The sequence below is a fragment of the Callionymus lyra genome, chromosome 5 (genome assembly GCF_982586985.1).
Source record: "Callionymus lyra chromosome 5, fCalLyr1.hap1.1, whole genome shotgun sequence".
Classification (NCBI taxonomy): domain Eukaryota; kingdom Metazoa; phylum Chordata; class Actinopteri; order Syngnathiformes; family Callionymidae; genus Callionymus; species Callionymus lyra.
The window spans coordinates 16,969,008-16,990,827 of record NC_141822.1 but is presented as its reverse complement, the minus strand read 5'-3'; the positions used below and the strand labels follow the sequence as shown (position 1 = coordinate 16,990,827).

Genomic DNA, 21,820 nt, shown 5'->3' with positions numbered 1-21,820 from the left:
AATGATAGTGATGAAGATGAGGATGATGAGGATGAAGATTATGATAATGATGAAGATGATAAAGACGACGACGACAATGATGATGATGGTAATGATGGCGATGACGACAATGATGAAGAAGATTAAGATGATGTTGGTGATAACGATGTTGGTGATAACGATGTTGGTGATGAAGATGATGACGTTGGTGATCATGAAGATGATGAAGATGACGAGAATGACGATGTTGGTGATGATGAAGATGAGGTTGGTTCTTTTTATAAATATAATTAAAAAAATAAAATCATTCGTGTCAGGAGTGTTGATAGTAAAATGTCTCAGTATTAATGTTTGTGAAGATTATGATGTGAAGCATCGTGACAAATGGCGTCAGCAGTGGGATTGTCCAGAGAGGCTGAAGGAGCATGTAAGGTTTGACACACATGTGGAAGTGAACAGTGATATCTGTGTGCAGATGGTCGAGGTCGTCACGAGTCCATAGATCGACAACAATGACCAGAGATAATACCAGAGTGTTCAAGAATCAATGCGTCCCTGCACATGCACGTTTATTGCACATTAATGACATGTATGTCGACGATTCAAAACAGATTCATTCCCAACACACTCAGTAGAACGACAGGCTTAATCCACGGGAAAAGAAACGTTACAGCAGAAGTTGACGTCGATCATAAAGTGTCGGGAAAGTTCCAGAAGCATCAACACAGTCACACACGCAGCACATGCTTGATTGACCCTCGTCTTGACCCCTGACCCCCCCCCCCCTCCCCCCCTCCCCACCTGACCCCCCCACGCTTCAGGCTCTAAAGAACGACGAGAAGACACAGAACTGAGGCTGGAAAACGAACAAACAACGTGAAGAATCCGTTCTATTGCTGCTCATGAAGGTCCATTAAAGACTGTGGTGTCAGAGTTCTCCACAGACTCACTCACAGGTTCACTACACGTCAAAATATAAAACTTTGTTCAACCACCAGTGAAGCACCCGGGAGTTATTGCGAAGGCTTTTCATTCCTCAGACGACAACAGGATTAAATACGTTTGCTTTCATTAGTGGATATGTTAAGGTCGGGACAAATAAACACGATTTATTCACCGCACTGAACAGGTTTTTTAAAGTCAAAGGTCATTATTTCAGTAGTTTTAAAGTTTTTCTTGACTTCTGTCATCGTTTAATATTTTTGTTTCCGAGGGTCAGATATGTTTAACATCTCGTGAGTCGTCAACATCTGACAACATTTACTCAGTGATACGATCATCGATCAATATCTTTCTTATGCTCGTTGAATCTTGAGGAACCGTTGATTTATATCGACGTATAAATCAGTTTTACAGGAGTTTCAAACACGTGTGCACGGGAGTGACGTGTGTGTGTGTTTGTCTCGGGTTGTGTGTGTGTTTAGCTCAGCAGTTCCAAATAGGTGACGGGAACTTTTCCCTTTTCGTTTCCTCGCTCTCCAACCAGCCAATCAGGATCCATGCCCGGGACGGTGTAGACGGTGATGAGCTGGGAAAGAAAAAAGAAAAAGTTTCAACAGTTTTCTTAAAGCTCTTTGTTCTCTGCAACATTTGTGCTGCAGCAGTGTTTGAGAAATCATCAGAAGTTTGTGTTTTTCTCAGTGAGGCTCTGCCATATAACTTAGCAAGGTTTCTTGATATTACTCCATGAGGTTTCTTAATATTATTCTGCGAGACCCCTTGATGCTACTCGGTGAGGCCCCTTAATAGTACTACGCAAGGCTTCTTTATTTTAATCCGTGAGGCTTCTTGATATTATGCCACAAGAGTCCTTAATATAACTCCACAAGGCCCCTTGACATTACTCCACGAGGCCCTTCGATACTACTCCATGGGGCTTCTTAATATTACTCCGCAAGGTTTCCTGATATTACTCCGCCAGGTTTCCTGATATTACTCCGCGAGGTTTCCTGACATTACTCTGCCAGGTTTCCTAATATTACTCCGCCAGGTTTCTTGACATTACTCTGCGAGGTTTCCTGACATTACTCTGCGAGGTTTCTTGATATTACTCTGCGAGGTTTCCTGATATTACTCCGGGAGGTTTCCTAATATTACTCCGGGAGGTTTCCTAATATTACTCCGGGAGGTTTCCTAATATTACTCCGCCAGGTTTCCTGATATTACTCCGGGAGGTTTCCTAATATTACTCCGCCAGGTTTCCTGATATTACTCTGCGAGGTTTCCTGATATTACTCCGGGAGGTTTCCTAATATTACTCCGGGAGGTTTCCTAATATTACTCCGGGAGGTTTCCTAATATTACTCCGCCAGGTTTCCTGATATTACTCCGGGAGGTTTCCTAATATTACTCCGCCAGGTTTCCTGACATTACTCCGGGAGGTTTCCTAATATTACTCCGCGAGGTTTCCTGACATTACTCCGCGAGGTTTCCTAATATTACTCCGCGAGGTTTCCTGATATTACTCCGGGAGGTTTCCTAATATTACTCCGCCAGGTTTCTTGACATTACTCCGGGAGGTTTCCTAATATTACTCTGCCAGGTTTCCTGACATTACTCCGCGAGGTTTCCTAACATTACTCCGCGAGGTTTCCTGATATTACTCCGGGAGGTTTCCTAATATTACTCCGCCAGGTTTCCTGACATTACTCCGGGAGGTTTCCTAATATTACTCCGCGAGGTTTCCTAATATTACTCCGCCAGGTTTCCTGACATTACTCCGGGAGGTTTCCTAATATTACTCCGCGAGGTTTCCTGACATTACTCCGGGAGGTTTCCTAATATTACTCCGCCAGTTTTCCTGACATTACTCCGCGAGGTTTCCTAACATTACTCCGCGAGGTTTCCTGATATTACTCCGGGAGGTTTCCTAATATTACTCCGCCAGGTTTCCTGACATTACTCCGGGAGGTTTCCTAATATTACTCCGCGAGGTTTCCTAATATTACTCCGCCAGGTTTCCTGACATTACTCCGGGAGGTTTCCTAATATTACTCCGCGAGGTTTCCTGACATTACTCCGCGAGGTTTCCTAATATTACTCCGCCAGGTTTCCTGATATTACTCCGGGAGGTTTCCTAATATTACTCCGCCAGGTTTCCTGACATTACTCTGCGAGGTTTCCTGATATTACTCCGCCAGGTTTCCTGACATTACTCCGCGAGGTTTCCTGACATTACTCCGCGAGGTTTCCTGACATTACTCTGCGAGGTTTCCTGATATTACTCCGCAAGGTTTCCTGATATTGTACCATGAGGCCCCTTAGATATTGGTCGGCGAGTTGCGCAAGGTATTACTCCACAAAGATTATTCACAAGATTTCTTTATATTCCTCCTTCACACTTTTTGTATTTATTTCTCTGTACAATAAAACCACTACAATCCTCCACTGTACGCTCTCTAATAAAAGGGCATGTAATGTTGGCCAACAAAAACTATTCCTGAGTCATAAAGGTGTTGAAACACTGATCTAACTGGTTCACCTGCATGTCCCTTTAATTATCATTTTGATTCTACTTCACCTCGTCAGCCAACAGGGAGAGTTCGCTGGCGTCATGGGCGTCGTAGTCGTACAGGACTTTAGCTTTCCTGGTGCCCGTGACAGGAATCTGCATCTGCTCCATAGTCAGGGTTCCTGGCTTGTTGCTGGAGCCGTCAGAGGCTTGTGTGCCGCCTGCAGCGTTTGTGCCTCTGTCGGGAGATGAAGCTTCAGTTGTGACGGATGTGATGAGACGTATAGAAACCATTGTCCTGTGTGACCTTCAGTCATGAGTTCTTCTACAACGTTCTACTCACTTGCTGAGCTCCCTCTGAAGGTCGTGCATGTAGTGGTGACACTGAGCGTAGTACGTAGCCTGAGCTTCTGCAAAGTCTTGCAAACATCGCTGGTGGTTCAACTGAGAAGAGAATCACAAGAAATAAAATAAGGATTTGCATTGACTTCATGACAGTAGATCGACTCATGTGCAGGTTCAGTGCTCATGTTCATCACAGAGTTAGTGTTGTTGTGGGGATTCTCAGAAGAAGAGAAGGTAAAGTGAAAAGCCGGTGTTCGTTTTTGACATCTCGGGCTTTTCAGTTTACCAAAGCAGGTTCAGAGAAACACTGATTCTGTAACCATGGCAACATACGCTGTAACCCAAACCTTCTACTATGAAACTATATCCATGTCATCACAATATTGAAAGGTTGAATGAATGTTTTGTTTTACATTTTATTTTTTGACGTTGACATTCTTATTCCAATAATCCAAAAATATATGTTCTAAATTCAATATTTATTTTTTTAACTCATAGCTTTTCAAATTAAATTTGAATGTCTTTAGAGATCAACCAAGCAGCTCCTGAACGCAGCATCATATACCAAAAATGTCTCCATCTGCTGGTGGAATGTTGCTATTGCAGGGAAGTAGCATTTAAACTGATTAAATAATTCTGTTATTCAATTTAATTATAATATGGCTGGATTAGGAAGCATGATGGGACGCTCATGGTCTGAGCTGGAGACAGAGCCGCGAGGAACAACGGACTAAACCAGACAACAGTGCTCACATGTGTGCTGCTGATCCCCTCCAGCAACAGCCTGGTGACCTCCGCCTGACGGTCGAACTCAGTCTGGGCCACACGGAGTTCGTGCTCCGCCTGTGAAAGATGGACAGTTCAGAGTCACATGAGGATTATTGTCGCAGCTCCCCCGGAGGTAAAGAAAATACTTACTTTGTCAGCTTCCTCACTGAGCAACTGAAGGAAGAGAGAAGACAGTTGAGGAATTAAAATAAAAGGAACTAAACTACACATGAATCTAGGGGGGAAGTTGCTATTATTTATTCGGTAAAGAGAACTCCTACTACTCGTACTACAAGTCCCACAATGCACAGCAACATCTGAAACTTAATCCTGAAGATTACGGTGACACTTTTTGTCATGTGTTTTTAAACCATTAAGTGTTTTCTAAAGGGTTGTACGGGACGACACAGCCTCAGGTTCTACACAATACGCCACACAGTCCACCTTCGTCTGCTCCGACACCTCGGACTCCACGACCCAAGAGTCCCAGTCGCTGCGGAGCTGCTCGAGTAATAGAGCGATTGTGAGAAACACTTGGATGGACGACAGGAAGTGATCATTAAAATGAAGAGGGAGGTTGACCAACGGTACCGTTTTTTAAATCTGTTTCATTTTAAAAACACCAACATTAGGCTCTTATAAGGAAAGAACCTGCAGACGAGAATTGATCCTGATGCCTTATTTTTTGGATTTATCAGTGTAATGCTTGCTATGACATTTCGAGGATCTGCATGGATCTAAGAGACTCCTGATCACAAAAACCTCAGATAATTTTTACCATGAAAAACAAACATGTGGCATAAATCACAAGTCAGACAAATTTCAAAGATTTTTGAAACCTGTTAATCTTTATTTTACAGAGCCTGATTGCTTTTTGTTTTATCATTATTTGTATTTCTCTTACTAGTATTTTTACTCTCTAGTATTGTATTTCTAGTTACAGTTGTGGAGGAGATTGAACTTTTCTCTCATTTTTTTAAAATCTTATTTGTATTTTACTACATTTGTATTTTTTTGTCTGTTGAAAATCAATACAAGTATGTTTTTAAAGATACTTTCTAATTGTTGTTTTTTTACTTTGATGTACTTGACTGACACAGTATTAACAAAAAAAATGGAAGATAAACAGATGTTAATGCTCTTCTCTGACATGGTTCAACGCAATGATATGGTCGACAATGAACAATAAATGGAATCTTAAAAATAAACAATATCACTGGCATCATAAGGACATGCAGCAGCTTCTTCATTAGTTTTTCTAACACACTTTATAAAGGACCAGATTCAATTCATCCCACTAGAATGTTTATAATATTGTCGCCATTATTCTATTTTTACTCTTAAAAACACCTCACATAGTCACGAGTAAAGAAGTAAAAAAAAGAGCCAAACTGTCCAGTTAAATCAATGAAATCCAGTGAGTGAACAAACACCTAGAATAAACAGTTTGCTTGCTATACTTAAAACGTCAACATAAATCCATTCCAGGCAGGATCTTACCGCAGATGCACTTGCAGACAGAACATAATTTCGAGGCCTTGTCTCCTGAAAATCTGGTGCAGCCTACGAACAGAAGCAGGGACACAGACACACATGGTCATGCGTCACCGTCAGTGCAGAGGTCAGCACACAGGTGAGCACACAGGTGAGCACACAGGTGAGCACACAGGTGAGCACACAGGTCAGCACAGCAACAGGCAGTGAGAAGCTCAGAGCGCAGAACAAATGCAGCATTGAAAACAACAACTGATCACATTCAGAAAAGTTTAAAACTGTGTTTCTCCTCTATGCCTTTTCTCTCCTTCTCTTTCTTTCAACATCGAGTCTGGTTCTGCTTGAGGCTTCTGCTCGTTAAATGTTCTCATTCTCAACATCTCTAATATGTAATTTAAGTTAATTGCTTTTCTCTTTTATTATAAAGGGTATTTTAAACTGTATAGTGTCTTCAGATAACTGATAATATAAAATTGGATTTGAATTAAATAGAAATAAACCACATTGATCTCTTGATATCACAGGTGTTTTATTTCTTCTTACCTTTTATACTATTTTAGAACTTTATTCTTGTTTCCTGTTCACATATTTTTTCAAGTTATTTTTCTTTTAATTCTCACTGTAACCTAGAATATTTGGTTGCTATAAACCATAATTTATATTCTAAATACTTTCTTAAATTTAAGTTTAATTAAACACTTTATTACAATGGAATAATTCTTATGTTCCGCAAATTATTCACATCAACATTCCTTAACTTGAATTATAGTCTCTTGTCAAGATTTATTTCATTCACAATCATCCCAATCCTAATAAACAACTTATAGTTTAGTTTTGTGCATGATTAAGATTCTGTGGGGAAGAAAGAAGTTTATATAATCAAACGTTAAGTGCTGTAATGACAAGTTCATATAAAGTAGTTTAACAATCACAGTGTGGAAGAAGCGTCAGAGACATGCAGCAGCTGCTCCAGGCAAATGACTTTCAAAAGCACGAGCACAGAAAACAAAATATCTCCGCGTCAGGCAGACTTTTTAATTCAGACGTGTTTTAGGGTCACATGTGATGAAGTGTTGCATGAACTCTAGTCTAAACCTGGGACACAGGTAGTGATAGAGTAGTGATAGATTTAGATGAAATGACAGAGTTATGGGTGTAAAGATTCACCGATACAAATCTAGCATTGATTTATATTTTAAGAATATGAATAAATCATTCTTCGACTCGCTGGATCTGTTTACATTAATTAAAGATTAAAGAGGAAACGTGGATTAAGTGCAACAGTAAGTCGACTAATCCGAGTCAACACCTGTTGAGACGTCATGGTGAGAATGAATCTGTCGCTGCTCTTTACTAATGTTACTGTTCAAACACCTACTCTCTGCACAACATCATTAATGTTTTCTATATTATTATCATTATTATTATTATTGTTACCTGAACAATACTTATTTATTTATTAACCTTTTTGTTCCATTTCTTAATATTGAATCATTTAGTATTGAAAAAATATTGCACATTTAATGGATTTCCATGCACATAAGTGAATAAATATAACTATTATTTCACAATAATTACAGCAACAGTTTGTTTGGAAAATAAACAAGGATTTTTCTGACTCGATATATTTCTTTTCATCCATACAAACAGATTAACTACATCAAATCTAATAAACATGTATTAAAATGTACCTTGAATTAATCTTATCGTAACGTTTCAAGATTTTAATCACTTTGCCATTAAAGGGAGGGATGAACGACTCTACACACTATTTCTTGTTGTGTTTTTCTTTTTAATCAATTGTGGTGAATATTATGGTAACCACAGAAAAAAACTAAAACTTCTGTCGATTTTTCACCACCGTATTTGTTGACTAAAACCATTTTAAATCCCCAGTTTTGTATAAAACTTTATCAAATAATCATTAAATAATAATAATGTCAAACCGTCCCAAAAACATTAAATTAATTAGAATAAAGTTTGCAGCATTTTTGACCCTTAAGGTAATAAAAAGTTTTGTGGCGCCCCCGCATGGTTTATCACTATAAGTACATGATGATTAATTACTTATTTCTTCTGTTCACATGTCAAGTGCAGTTGAGGAATGAAAGTCAAACTCACAGCTGCTTTAGCTTCAGCCTGCTTGGCCTTTTTCACACGTGCTTTACAGATGTCCAGGTCCAGACGTCGATTCTCCAGGAGCCGCCGCTCTTTCTGCAGAGAACACGATGTTGCTGTGAGGATGGCGAAGAAGAGAGTTTTGATCTCGTATTACCGATATTGTTCTCCAGTCGCCCTCTAGGAAATTGCGTAGTGGGGTGAGAAAGGTGGCGGCGGACGTTTGGAGGAACTCTCGCTCGGCTCCTCCAAGTCTCTTCTGGTACTCGCCGACTGTGATCAATGTGCTGCCTGAAGGTCACACGGAAGAAGCAGATTTTAACTATTTATAGGTAATAAAGATGATTTATTTTGATTCATTAACAAGTTATTTACCAGGAAAAAATGTCAATTCAAACACCAAAAGTTGACACTTTAATTATTTTAATAATGAAATTAAAGAATGTCTATATTGAAATGTTGTTTGTTTTTTTAAATATATATATATTTTTTCTAATTAAGTTTTGTTCTTTTTACACATAGTTTCATATTCTAATTCCAATTATCCCAAACACTTTTTTTCTGGATGTCATTTTTAATTATTATTGCCTTTTAATTCAACGTAAGTGAATAACTTTTACTCCAATTTAATGTTGAATTTAATAGGCTACGAATTTTTTTTAATATTGAATTTAGAAAATGTATTTTTGAATCATTGGAACTAAAATATCAAACTCTATGTGTAAAGCAAAAAGTAAATTCATTAAGAAAATGTTTTCAAAATATTTTTTATATTCAATTTTTTTTTTCAAACGTTCAATATACAGCTTATTAAAATAATAAAAACAAATTGACTTATTCAATATAAACAATATAAGGTTTTTTTTAAACTATAAACATCATTTCAATTAAAGGTTGCAACATTTAAAACTTTAAATTCAATCATTATTCCACTGATTTACTTCCATATGCTCAACTTTTCTGAAGTGAGCCACAGATCTACAGTCTCTCGTGGAGGACCAGGCTATTGACTCCACCTCTGAAGAGTCGTCCAGACTCCCGTGTGCTTCAGTTCCACCAGATAACTTATCAAAGAATTGTGTTACTTTTAAAAAGTGGAACTAGCAACAAAGTGCTGAGTCAACAGTGTTAGCCGAGCCACAGCAGCTGTTCAAAGACAGCGACAGTTGAATTTTTCCGCGGCTCATTAACGGCTGCAGCGGATCTGCTGGCATCACGGCTCCACTGACCATATGGGGACTCGGGTCCAAATTCACTGGCGGCGTCGAGCATGTATTGACCGAGCAGCTCGGCGTTGGTGGTCCTGGACGGAAGCCGTTTGTCCAGCTTGTCGTAGATGAACTCCTCGATCCGAGCACCTGGAGCGACAAGAACGACTTCATCACGGATCATGGATTCAAACGATGAATCATTTAAAACAAACACATTATTTGTGATTGTTTTTTTTTTTATTGCATGGTCACCCTGCACCTCCCGGGCATTAGTAATTCAACACGTATCCATGGACACGCCCACGTGTCTCTAGAGCAGACAGAATCATTTTCTTTATTCTCTGTTTTATTGGCAGAAAAAAGAAAACCAAGACTTACCGGTGTGGTCGACTGCAGCATGAGAGGTTGAAAAATAAATGAGTTAAAAATCATGCATGCCTTTACATTTATTAAATAAATATTAGTTCATGTCATTACAAAATAATGATCATTGGGGTCATTAAACCATATTATTTTAAGTTAGATCAGATATATATAATATATATTGAGTCTCTTGAATTAAAGGAAAATAAAATACTGAGGATTTACTCTCAGTCATACAGAGTAACTGACAGAGCTCTAAGGAAGTGAACAAGAGAATGCAGACATGATGGATCGACAGAAGAGTAGCTCATAGAGCGAAAAGAAGAAGTCGATTATTATTTAGATTTATTTTTCTTTAAATACCTTTCCAAACTATCTTATTCATCACTGCCACCATTTTTTTTTTTTTTGCTTTTTCTTTCCTTCTTCGTAGCGCGAGTGTCTCAAGACTTACTCGGGTTGGGCTGCAGAAGAACCTCCGTTTGTCTCAAGATCTTCTCGGTCCAGTTCTTGGTGCAGTCGGCTCGCATCAGCAGGTTCTCCAGGTGAGGATCCAACTCGGTTTTCTCCGCCTGGCCCAGCTTCTCCTCTGTGAACTGGAGGACAGGTTGCGTCAGAAGATTATCATGGATAGACATTTAACTCGTGTTGATTTAAGTGAGTCTTAAATAAATCTTGGACTCTATTGTATCATCAGTGTGTGTCTGTTTGTACAAAACCCACTGACAACATTTTATCTAGACCGGTTTACCATAACCACACCCACTCTGTTGGGATTGGTCAACCATCAAGGTTTGTCACCACGCGTCATCAATCCAAGAAGTCTCCACCTCAAAGGGACTCGTTGTATAAACAAAGAGGGTGTGATTACAGCTGGCTGGAGTGAAGCCGTTACTACATCCTAATGGACTCTGCTCTTGTAACCTGTCGTTTGCGGAGATTTCAGACGGGGGAGAACTTTGTAAAGTAATAAGTTCAAAACATGGTCATGATGACAGACTTGGAGAGGAAGACTGAGTCAGAAGAGTTGGGTTTTCGCACAAGTTGCCCTTTAAGCACAGATGGCGATTTATGGAGCCACCTGTTTCCAGCCTCTCGCCCAGAGTAGCTGGGATGGACTCCAGCTCCTCTGGGAAGGAACACGTAATAGAATAAATTGACAAATAAAAACCCAATCCAAACCTTTTGGGTTAGGAAGTTAACAACACAATTGAACAAGCATACATGATACATTGAATATGTATATAATATAATATATAATGTGATCTGTAATCTTTATTTCTCTTTGTTCTTACTTTATTTTGATTTATTTTTTATGAAAAATTGCTGTATTTTCTGTGGCTATTGGAAAAAAACTATTTCCCGAAGGAGACCTCCTGAGGGATCAATAAAGTTCTACCTTACCTTATAGTCTTAAAGTCTCAACTGTAAAGTGTCTTGAGATAACTTTGTTATGATGAGACACTTTAAATAAAATTGAAAATAGAATTGAATACATATGTTTACATAATATATTATGTATGTACGTTGTAAATATCTAACATGAACAAAACCCTGCATTACGTTCTAATGGGATTATTATTATTATTATTATTTAGTTTCATTATAACGTTCAAGGAAAAAAATAAAGCTCAAGTTCATATCATTGCAGTAAATAATGTCGTTTACGTTAATAACAACACACTAGTTCATAACAACAATATTAGTTTGATGCTGTCTAATAAACACACATGTAGTTCCTTTAAAAACTTCCAACTGTTTCCTTGAACAACAAACACAAAGTGATGGAGTCTCTTCCTGTTATGAGCTTCTGCTGCACAACAGATCCTCAGCCATCAATAATGGATCGAGGTTTTGAAGGAGGTTTATCGGCTTACAGCTCGACCACAGCTCCTCCAGACGCGAGGGAAACACACACAGATATTATTCAACGTCACCCGGGAAGTAAACGATCAAAACAATGCGGTTCCGTGGAGCGAACAGATCCGAGGGCCGCGGCGGAGGAGCCGCTGCTGCGGGCACAGAATGGCGCTAAATCTCCGGCTGTCATGGGCGACATGTACCTGGACCGCCCTCGTGAAGAAGACCCCCGCATCAGAAGCCAGCTTTTTCACGTTGAAGTCCATGGTTCCTCCGCAGGTGTCGCATGCAGACGAGGCTCAAGAGTGTCTCCCGCACACGACAGGGAATCCTCGGGATCAGCTGAGAGGATGGAGCGGCGGCTGTGATCCGCGTCACTGACACTCGGGGATCGACTGCCCGCCCTGTGCCTTAAAGCGACAACTGCACCTTAGTGGCGCCAGACATGACTTGCGATCACAGATGACACCGATGGATGTCAAAGGAGTCCTTGACGCCATTTTACGTCAACAATTATATTATTTGGTTTTACAGTAACAGCTGGACGAATATTGTTTGGAAAATGTAGGTAATAAAAGGTAACATTTAAAGCAGAAAATGTTGGCGTTTTTTAGTCTTTAGTGTATTTGTTTTGCTCAGTCAGGATCCTCCAAACTTTCTTTTTAATTAAGGACATATTTGACCAATAAAAAATCAAGTGGGGGCCAAATGTTTAATCTTAGCAAGAGTCATTTCTTTCATATGTTCGAAATAAAGGCTCATATGTGATCGAAATGTGCAACTATTTTCTGGAACTCCTGTTGTGTTATCAGTTTTATCTTGATCTTTAAAGTATATACTTTATTGAATATTGTTTTGATTGTTTAAGCGCTTTGTGAACCTGGTCTGGAAAAGCGCTATACAAATAAAAATTACTTACTTACTTACTTACTTAGACAAATAATTTAGAAATTAGCGTATAAGCTTTACAATTATTTACCAACTATTCTTTACTCACCCGTCTACATCCCTCCAATCCGCTCACAGCAGCAGGCAACACCGAGTCCTGTTCTGCTCCAGGTTTCTGCCTTTTAAAAGAAAGTTTTTCCTCATCACTGTCACACTGTGAGTCACTCGTTGTTGATTTGCTGGACATTATAGTCTTAATTTAACTGTCTTGAGATAACTTTTTGTTATAATCTGCCACTTAAATGTAATTGAACAAAGAGAAATCCTTCCAGGCTGTTGCTCCTAAGCTTTGGAACGATCTTCCTCTCTCTCTGTGTTTGATGATCTACTGACTCCTTCAAGAAACATCTTAAGACATTTTTATTTGTGCTTTTCCCTGATTTTCTGGAACTCCTGTGTTTGTCTTGTGTCTCGGCTTTTTATAGTATATATTTTAACTGTGTATTGTTTTTGATTGTTAAAGCGCTTTGTGACCCTGGTCTAGAAAGGTACTTTACAAATAACTATTACTTAATATGTTTTCTTTCCTCTTGACAAATGGGAGCTACCTTTTTTAATTTCTAGGTTAATAATACAGTTCATTTGGACACTGTTCTAAGTGAATAAAGTTTGCCTTTTGACATGTGGCTTACTTAATATGTGAAAGTATAGTTGTCTTTAAACATTTTTAGTAAATATTAGTTTTAAGATTTGTTACCTTAGTTATACCGGGTTATTCTTTAGATTATAGAATTATTTCAATATTATTTTTATAATTCCTGTGAGCATTTTGAGCGTAACAAAGAGGCATCAGACACGTTTGAAGTCACTCCATTTTATTGCTTATTCGCACCAACACTAATAGTGTGAAACTACTGTGTTCAGAATAAAAAACACAACTGTTTGGATCGTAAATGTTCTTCACTCGGTTTTGGATTAAACTCACAATTTCACACAGATTTCAACTTGTTTTCATAAATAACCAGTTCACATCAAACTCGTAGAATAATCTTACTCTTCCCTCTACATTTTCTAGTGAAGCCGAGAACTCGACACATCCTGGGATCATCCGTAAAGTAAAAATTCAACAGCTTTTGTTTTGAACGCACGATCTGTGTCGGAAACAAAGAAGCAAAAAAAAAAGAATCTTAAAAGTCAACCCTTTCAGGACACTTGAAAGCGGAACAAAAAGAAAAATGTTTCCAAATCCAAACCAAAGACAAAACTGTACACGAGCACCCAACATCAGCTTGTGTGAAAGAACCTGCACAAGAGACAGAAGCAGACATTAAGAACTGGCTACAACACACCCGAGGTGGACTTGCTTTGACACTGGCATTTGTCGAAATTCCTGGTGAAGTCCGATGAGGAAAATAGCAAAGTTTTATCAGTCACTTTGAAACACAATAAATAAAAGACTTGGAAAAAAGAAAAAAGAAATGGAAATGAACATGACCAAAAGAAACCATGATTTGTTATCTTAAAAACAAACAAAAAAAAAATTTTAGGTTGGTTTGAATAGACTATACATACTATTGAAGTCCTTGTTAGAACAGTTGATTTATAATAAATCATAATCTTTTACAATATTAAGTGCATGTGTGGTGCTAATATAAAAAAGATCAATCGATGAGATTATTCCAGCAGAAGTCAACAGGTGTACAACCTTCACCTCGAAACATCATTTCTGAATTTTATGGTGTGTTTATTTAGGGAAATTACAAGAATGGACAAGCAGACCAGACGATCTTCTCTCAAAAGGTGAGGCGCTCCTGTGAGGATGTTCCAGGAGTTGCTTAGAGAAACAAAATGATGGGGTAAAAACATGTGAAAAGTGTGATCCCTACAATGTTATTTTGTAACATAAACGTACATGAATGAAATGAGTTAGCAGCGACTTGTCCAAGCAAAAGAAAAACAAAATAAACGTCATAGTAAAGTGTCCATTTCAACTCTCATAAACTTAAAATTCAAAGAACACAACTCCACAAATGTGCATGTTGTTTGCTGATGAGCCTCAGACACCGACACGATTCAATATCAAAGCGACTATACACTGCTGTGTCGTTGTAGCGTCATGATGGAAAATGTTGAAAATATATGGATATTCTGCAACCCATCTTTTTTTTTTTTTTCCTATCGAGTTTACAAATGCAAATAGTTTTTCATGACTGACAAAATGGATCCTTTATACACGGTACATTATTTTTGACAGTGATACTTATACATTAAAGTGAGAAGATGCTGCATATGTTATACATTTGTGCATCTTAATAGTGAAAAAATCTCTATTAATGCCTCAAGTTGTTTTCCACTTGATCCAACTATCCTGGTCTTATTTAAGGGATTTACTAAGGGATTAGTAACAACAGCCAGCATTCTAAGATCTCTTCAGAGACAAGAGTATTATTTCTTGAGTACAAATTCTATTGTCAAAGAAAAACAAAGGAATCGATGATCCTGATATCAATGATGAAGATGAAAGAAGAGTTCCACCTCACATGGACAGAAATCAAAATAAACCCATTATTGTTTAAGTTGTTCTTGCTGTAAAAAAGATGTTCATTGTGTATGAATGTACATAAATGAAAAAAATAAATAATTAGAATGGTTAAAGTGATGATGTTTGAGTAAAAAATAAAATTGAGATTTGAAAATAATTGCAGAACAAATTCTTCACAGGAAAGAAAAAGTGAAATTTATCTTCTAACCCAGAGTTAAAGTGATGAAACAATCACAAAATAAAATTATGAGACAAGTATATTTACATATTTAAAAGACAAACATAGGTTTTGGAAGATGCTCTTGTCCCCTCACATCAGTGTGATGCTTTCTCTGCAGCTAACATAGACACTGGCTACATTTCAATGTACACACCTGAGTGGATGGTACCCGACACCACACGGCCTTACTCTGTCTACAATAGTTAAGTTACTGTCGTTTCTGTTGTTGTTCCTATCAAAGTGTTGAAGCACGCACAAGTACCCCCGAGACCCAAGACAGCGGTGTTTTACACACACACGCCCTTGATAGCAGAAATGCTGACTTGCAGCAAAATGAAGCATCTTCAAAACACCCAAAATCAAATCCCATGCACCTCATCCTCCTTCTTTTAACTGTGTTTCTATTCAAAAGTGTGTGAAGAGGACCTGAAACATAGCGCGGCTCTTTACACAGAAGTGGAAGCAGTTCACATATTAACTCCCATTGGAGGTGTGATAAGATGAGAACCTTTTTCTAGCTGGAGGTCAACCTCTTTGTCCATAATTCACATCCTGTCCATTATTCGTCTCCCCGGGGTCCTCTTTAAAGTTCTCGCACTGCTCCATGACTTTCCTGGAAGACAATGCAGGTGGAGTACGTTGAATTACACGCGTCAGATCATCAAAAGAAGTGTTTAGTGACGACTCACTGTGCCATGTCCTTGGTCTCCTGGTGTGAGCTCTCCAGCTCGAGAACTTTCTCAAGAAGAACGATTCCTCCTTCCTTTATCAGCAGAGGACAATATTTGCTTGCTGCAGAGAAGAAATCAATCAAGGTTGAGTGTTTTTTTCATGTTTCATTGGAAGGTACTTGATCCAACTTTAAGCCAATCATGTGACTTGATGACAGAGAAATTATCAGAAAATGTACTTTTGAATTCTGTGAATTTGAAAATCAAACTCTATGTTTAAAAGAAGAATACAATCATTTTGAAAATATATTAAATGTAAATTACATTGAATTGTATTATTAAAATGAAAATTCAATTCAAGGCTTAAAACATTTCAAATAATAATCAAAGTTTCAACATCTAGAAATGATAAATTCAACCATTGAAACCATCACAACAATGAAGGTAACGGTTAAAGATTAGGTGTGTGTTGACTATGCCAAAGACCCTCATTGTAGGCCGTCAGTCAGCATTTTTACTTTTCTTGTAACATACTTTATCAGTAAAAATATGTACTATAAATCTATGCACTTACTCATATAGGTCTGCAGAATGGTTGCCTTGGTGCTTGGTTCTGTTTTATATTGCTTATTGTGTGAGTTATCTTATTTAATTATTTTATTCTGTACTGACACCACAATTCCCAAGTTGTGTTTAAAACACTGGCCCTTAAATATTCCGGGTCCTGATATTATCTGGTTGTTTAACACAATTTAAATAACCTTTGATTCACACATATGGTTGAAAAAGCTCTAAAAGGTCATTGATAACAAAATCATCTGTTAAATTATAGATAATTCTAAGACTAAGAAAGAAGATAAACAGTTCCATTGATGGACATGAACGATACTCACGGTAAACTGACACCAGGTTGTAGAGGGCCCATGTGGCCCAGTGCTGACTGACAGGGGAGATGCCCTGGGGCAGCAGACGCAAAATGGGCTCAAATGACCTGAGACACAAGATTCGGTTTTAGACTGTGACCAGTAAAACATTTCACATCCCATAGCATTTCATATGCAACATAACCACATGCATTTATTTTTTCACCTGTAGTTGATATTGCGTCGCGAAGTGACGTCCCAACTCTGGATGGCGTCCCACATCTTGTCCATCACCGCGTCTCTCCGAGGATCCTCCATTGACCAAACCTCTGGCCCGTCGAACATGATGTGCGACAACACGCCACACGCGTTGTAGGAAACCTCGATTCCATCCGCCTTGCTGTCCAGCAGGTTACTGTGGAGAGCCATCAATAATGCATTAGAACGACGTCCACAAGCTTTTCTATGCACCTCAGCTGTGCTCTGACCTGAAAACAGTGATGAACTGTGGAGTCAGGAGCTGTGGCCTCAGCGCTTTGACCTCGGCTACATTTCCTAACAGGCCCAACATGTTGCGATGTAGCTCCTGCTTATCTGGAAACTTCTGAATTGACAAAATGAGAGGAATTAATGAAGTAACAAAAAAGATTAGTTTAATCTAAATGTGCATCATTTAGAGTTTGGTGGTTGAAAGCCGTGCACACTCTATAATGTTATAGTGGAGTTTAGAAATATCGGGACCATGAAGAGAGACGTTACCTGTAAACACTCCAGAAACAGACCCATGCCGCGACAGTTGAGGAACATTTGGCAGTTGTCTGGAGTCTCATCTGTGATATTCCATAGAGCACTCCAAGAGAATTCCATCACTTGATCACACTGATGAAAACATGTATTTTAGTAGTGCTTAAACATCTTTAATTATTATCCGATGATTATATTTTTGCTTCACAACAATGATGTAATTCAAGGGAAATACTGTAACTGCTGGTTAGAAACTTACTGTTCGATCCTGTAGCTTTTTCTGGATTAAATTCAACATTGTCTGAAAAATATTTTAAAGAAAGAATTTTAAGTTCATGTAATACATTTTTCATTTAATCAATGCAACAAGTAACTGGTGTACATAAAAAATAAAGCAATATTAATGTGCAAAATAAACACCATGTGGAGTCAAAAATGTCAATATCCTAGCAGAGAAATCTTGATCTGTTCCTTAAGGATTATTTTTGCAGTACACACTCTCTTTAAAAAGATTTGACATCAATTGTAATCTCACCTTGACAAATCCCATCTTTCCGACAGCTTCCTTGTGGTGATTATCCACCTGGCAGACCAGAGCGTTACACAGATGGACAGCGATCCTCTGGATTGATTCGTCTTGCCGCACAGGCTCCAGGATTTTAAGCAATAGTTGGTTGACCCGACTGTACTGGAATTCCAGCTCCTCTGGGATACTAAAGTTACAAAGAGTCAAGCAGCAGTTCCTCTGGACCTAAAAGAGACATAGAGAATGTGTCATAAAAAGTTGCTTTTTTGGTCGTTATTTCTCAATTTTAAACAGACGTACTGTGACTTCTTGATACTGCTCCATGCCATTCAATACAACTTGAATGACTTCTCGACGCAACCGCATGCTCTGGTCACTGCGGTACTCTGTGTTGGTCAGGTAGTAGAGTGCAGCACTGCCGGTCACCTGGATGCTTTTGTCATATTTATGGCATCTTAGTGCCGCAATGACAAGCTGGAATAAACACAGATAAGGTGACTATGGATCTCTTGGATATACATTATTAAAACAATATGTTGCTGAACAAGTACTTGGTTATATGGGGTCGAAAATGTAACGCTCGTACTTGTAAAGCTCGTAGCAGTTGATTGCAGTGTTGTATCCTTGCGATATCGAACAGACGATTGATGGCTTTGTGCGCCAATTCAGGCCGAAACTCTGTGTAGGCTTCAATGGCATTGAGGACCTGTTCTTCATTCTTGGATCCAGTCACCTGAGAGATGAAGAAAGAAAAGTATGCCACCTGATGAAACTACTAATTGTCATTTGAACTTTTTTTTTAAATCATTGTTAATGATTTTTCTAAAAATGCTTCATTAATGAACAAATGCACAATTGAGTCTATTCTTGTACTTAGTTCATACAATTATTATGGGGTACAGAATGGATGCTGCAGTCAAATGTACCTTGTAAGCAGGGATGTTGGTTACATAACAAAGAGTTGTGTCGTACAAGCCCAAGAACTGCAGTGGCCTTTTCAGCTCTTGGAGAGGAGCGATGCTGCTCTTGCATGGCTCCGTGCTGCAAGAGTAAATCATATTTTTGATATTCAATAACTACGTTTATTTTAGAGATCAAGTCATTTCAAAATGAAATAAATGTTTTATTCACCTTGGTCGAACAAATGGTTCTATAAAGTATGGAACTGTGCAGTTATCCTGCATTACATGACCAGAGATGTCCAAGGATACCAGATTGACCAGTCGCTGAACGATGGACGTCAAGATGTTCCTTGTCATTTTATATTTAGAGTTACGCCGAAACTCTCGGGAAATATCCAGGTGCCTGCAGAATAAAGAAGATAAAGATAAATACAGACGTTCTTTAAACATGACAATATGAACCAACTTAAAATATGCTAAGAATTATGGATAACACTGCTCAGACTCTTGCCATTACGTCATACAGTAAAAATTAAACAGCTATACTAATTTCTTAGGTAAAATGATCAACTAAGTAACTATACATTGTCAAAATAACACTTATAAACCCACATAAAAGAGCAGTTGTTTTAGATATAAAACCAGAACTACTGTTCAAAACCCACCTGAGGTTGACTAGCTCCACCAGAGTAACAACCAACTCCTCTGACAGATCCGTGTTGTAGAGAACAAGAGAAGCCAATCTGTCTTTCCACTGAGTCAGAAAAGTGGTTCCCGTTAACTGAACATTAGAAAGACCCAGTGAGGTGATTGATTTCAGAGGTTTGAGTAGAGTCTCAGCATCCACTTCGTCAGGAAGGCTGCCCAGGTTCAGTAGCCTGAGTCGGTCGAACCCCTCGAAGTTAAAGTCTGTCTCAATGGCTTTCCGCGATACAGGAGTGTCTTCCTCCTCATCTTCTACATCGTCGGTGCAGGCAAGTGGAGCGCCACCTTTTTTGTAGAAGATAAGGCTGCAACCAAAAAGACAAAGAGAAACCAAAGTCTCTCGGAAGCAGGCGATGGTTTTCAAGCTGTTTGATGTCAAACTGTTGCAGTAGGTGAGGTGGAGCTCGATCAGGTCCTGCAACAGAAGAGTCAGTGTTTGTTTACACAGTAGGAAATCCTTGCTCAACAAATATTCACTTTGGGGTCTTTTGTCTGGCAAATAAAATCTTTTTTTTTATTATAAATAATTGTGTTAATTACATTTTTATTACTTGACAACATACCTGTTTTCTGATACTCTCAAGGTCTCTGTCTCTAACAAATTCTTCTTTTAACTGGACCCTGGTCAGTCTTGTAGTCCTTGGATCTGAGAACAGTTGAAAGAACCCCTCCTCTGGTTCAAATGTACTGTCTGAGTTAACCAAGTCCATGTATCTGGTAGAAATAAATGACAATATTAAGATGGGGGATTGCAAACAGTAAATTTGATATACATACAATTTTATTAGCTTGTCACAGATTTCACTGGGCAAGAAGATGTCTGGACGAAGAAAGAGTTTGTTTCTGTGTCCTTGGTAGCACATGGTTTTTCTAAGGTTCTTCAAGCAAAAGACCATAGTGAGGGTCATAAGGCTCTCAGGGCTGTCTCCTGCATTGCTTGCCATGATCTTCTCTTCTGGCTCAGCTCAGGTGGAGGATAGTTCAGCACGGTATACCTAAAGAAAGACATAAGGAGAAAGAACAGTTGAAAAAATAATTGTTTAGGTTGAAAAAATAAAAACCTCTTCAAGACCAAAATTGTAAGAATGTAAGAAATAAATAACCTTGTAAAGCTCATGCATAAATGCACAAGATTGGAACTTTATTCCAATTTTTCAATGTTTAGGCATCAGCTATAAATATATAAAAAAAATAGAACTTAAGTAGTTTATGTGGTTTACTTTTCTACGTGCACTACATTGACTTTAGTCAATGTTATTATTAGGCTTATCTTTGAACCTTTAATATTGAGCAACTATTTTAAATCAGCTGCGGAAAATAACAATGTGACTTAAAGGATTTAAATCCAATTTCCAGTCTGGGTTTATTTGTATCGCAATACGTTAAAATGCCAACAAGAAGCGACACTACGACGTGTAACAGCAGGACGATACCATTTTAGCAGCCGAGCTAGCTAGCAACATCGCAAGGTAATGCACTTTTAGAAAACTAAAGCAGTGAAAGAACAGGCAATCCAACGTTGATCCACTTACCCCCAACAACAAGCTACACTCAAACGTCGGGTTCTTGTTATTTCGACTTATCGTGACACTCGCCGAGAACAGTTGCCACTACATTCCAGCATCTAAATTAGCTTGTGGCTAACGATGACTTTCGCCCTATTACTGTGTTAGCTCACTTAGCAAGTTAGGCTAACGCTAGCTCAGTTACTAGTGCCGCCTGTGGAGGTGTGTAGCGCGGTTGTCCATATGCGTGGCTTGCACGCGTCAACGTGGGGTTTTCTACCGTCGCTCTGGCCGAGGCTTTGTGACGTTGTGACGGCGGAACAGAGCTTATTTTTTGAGTCACAAGTCTTTACTCATCATCTGATTTTTCCTTCTCGTCCGTCCGATGTCAACAAACAAGCTCCGCCCACTTCCCCGCCCCCTCCTCCTCAGCTCCCGCACCACAGAACGGGTTTTTGGTGGAGACGAAACTTGTTATTGTTTGTGTAACGTGCGCGTACATGTGATGTCCAAGTTTAATATAATTATGAATTAATTATCAACGCCTTTTTTTCAATTTCTCGTTCATTTTATTCTGTTGAAATATTTATTTATTTCTTCTAGCAACTTTGTGGCCAAAAAAACAAAAATCATTTTGTGTTGTAATTTAATTATTTATTATAAAT

The 21,820-nt window shown here is 38.6% G+C and overlaps 2 protein-coding genes across 5 annotated transcripts; both read right to left on the bottom strand.

Moving 5' to 3' along the window:
* Nucleotides 1-794: 794 nt before the first annotated feature.
* Nucleotides 795-11,981, bottom strand: sh3glb2b (SH3-domain GRB2-like endophilin B2b). Of its 2 annotated transcripts, XM_087791186.1 has the most exons (12): nucleotides 11,793-11,981; nucleotides 10,184-10,325; nucleotides 9,745-9,756; nucleotides 9,385-9,513; nucleotides 8,313-8,446; nucleotides 8,159-8,251; nucleotides 6,044-6,106; nucleotides 4,694-4,717; nucleotides 4,529-4,618; nucleotides 3,774-3,874; nucleotides 3,500-3,668; nucleotides 795-1,507 (listed from the first exon to the last, which is right to left on the bottom strand). In XM_087791186.1, exons 1-12 carry the CDS (start codon nucleotides 11,853-11,855, stop codon nucleotides 1,400-1,402), a joined length of 1,128 nt encoding a protein of 375 aa, XP_087647312.1. In that variant the 5' UTR covers nucleotides 11,856-11,981; the 3' UTR covers nucleotides 795-1,399. The 2 variants fall into 2 exon arrangements, with proteins under 2 accessions (XP_087647312.1, XP_087647313.1); XM_087791187.1 differs by lacking the exon at nucleotides 9,745-9,756.
* A 1,354-nt stretch (nucleotides 11,982-13,335) lies between these two features.
* Nucleotides 13,336-21,540, bottom strand: zer1 (zyg-11 related, cell cycle regulator). Of its 3 annotated transcripts, none has more exons than XM_087791181.1 (17): nucleotides 21,183-21,540; nucleotides 20,428-20,645; nucleotides 20,214-20,364; nucleotides 19,611-20,065; nucleotides 19,175-19,348; nucleotides 18,970-19,084; nucleotides 18,630-18,776; nucleotides 18,344-18,517; nucleotides 18,053-18,268; nucleotides 17,777-17,818; nucleotides 17,533-17,652; nucleotides 17,262-17,377; nucleotides 17,000-17,188; nucleotides 16,804-16,901; nucleotides 15,929-16,031; nucleotides 15,748-15,852; nucleotides 13,336-14,311 (listed from the first exon to the last, which is right to left on the bottom strand). In XM_087791181.1, exons 2-16 carry the CDS (start codon nucleotides 20,592-20,594, stop codon nucleotides 15,765-15,767), a joined length of 2,355 nt encoding a protein of 784 aa, XP_087647307.1. In that variant the 5' UTR covers nucleotides 20,595-20,645; nucleotides 21,183-21,540; the 3' UTR covers nucleotides 13,336-14,311; nucleotides 15,748-15,764. The 3 variants fall into 3 exon arrangements, with proteins under 3 accessions (XP_087647307.1, XP_087647308.1, XP_087647306.1); XM_087791182.1 differs by having other exon boundaries at nucleotides 13,336-13,780; XM_087791180.1 differs by having other exon boundaries at nucleotides 13,336-15,852.
* Between the last annotated feature and the right edge of the window lie 280 nt (nucleotides 21,541-21,820).

Excerpts from the sequence above, each read along its gene's own strand:
- sh3glb2b (XM_087791186.1), bottom strand. The coding sequence starts at position 11,855 with ATGGACTTCAACGTGAAAAAGCTGGCTTCTGATGCGGGGGTCTTCTTC. Across the intron at positions 8,252-8,312 it reads GCGACTGGAGAACAATATCG|AAAGAGCGGCGGCTCCTGGA; the intron begins GTAATACGAGAT and ends TGTTCTCTGCAG. Across the intron at positions 1,508-3,499 it reads TCTCCCTGTTGGCTGACGAG|CTCATCACCGTCTACACCGT; the intron begins GTGAAGTAGAAT and ends TTTCTTTCCCAG.
- zer1 (XM_087791180.1), bottom strand. The coding sequence starts at position 20,594 with ATGGCAAGCAATGCAGGAGACAGCCCTGAGAGCCTTATGACCCTCACT. Across the intron at positions 18,518-18,629 it reads AACTGCTACGAGCTTTACAA|CTTGTCATTGCGGCACTAAG; the intron begins GTACGAGCGTTA and ends TGTTTATTCCAG. Across the intron at positions 15,853-15,928 it reads GAGACCAAGGACATGGCACA|GAAAGTCATGGAGCAGTGCG; the intron begins GTGAGTCGTCAC and ends ATTGTCTTCCAG.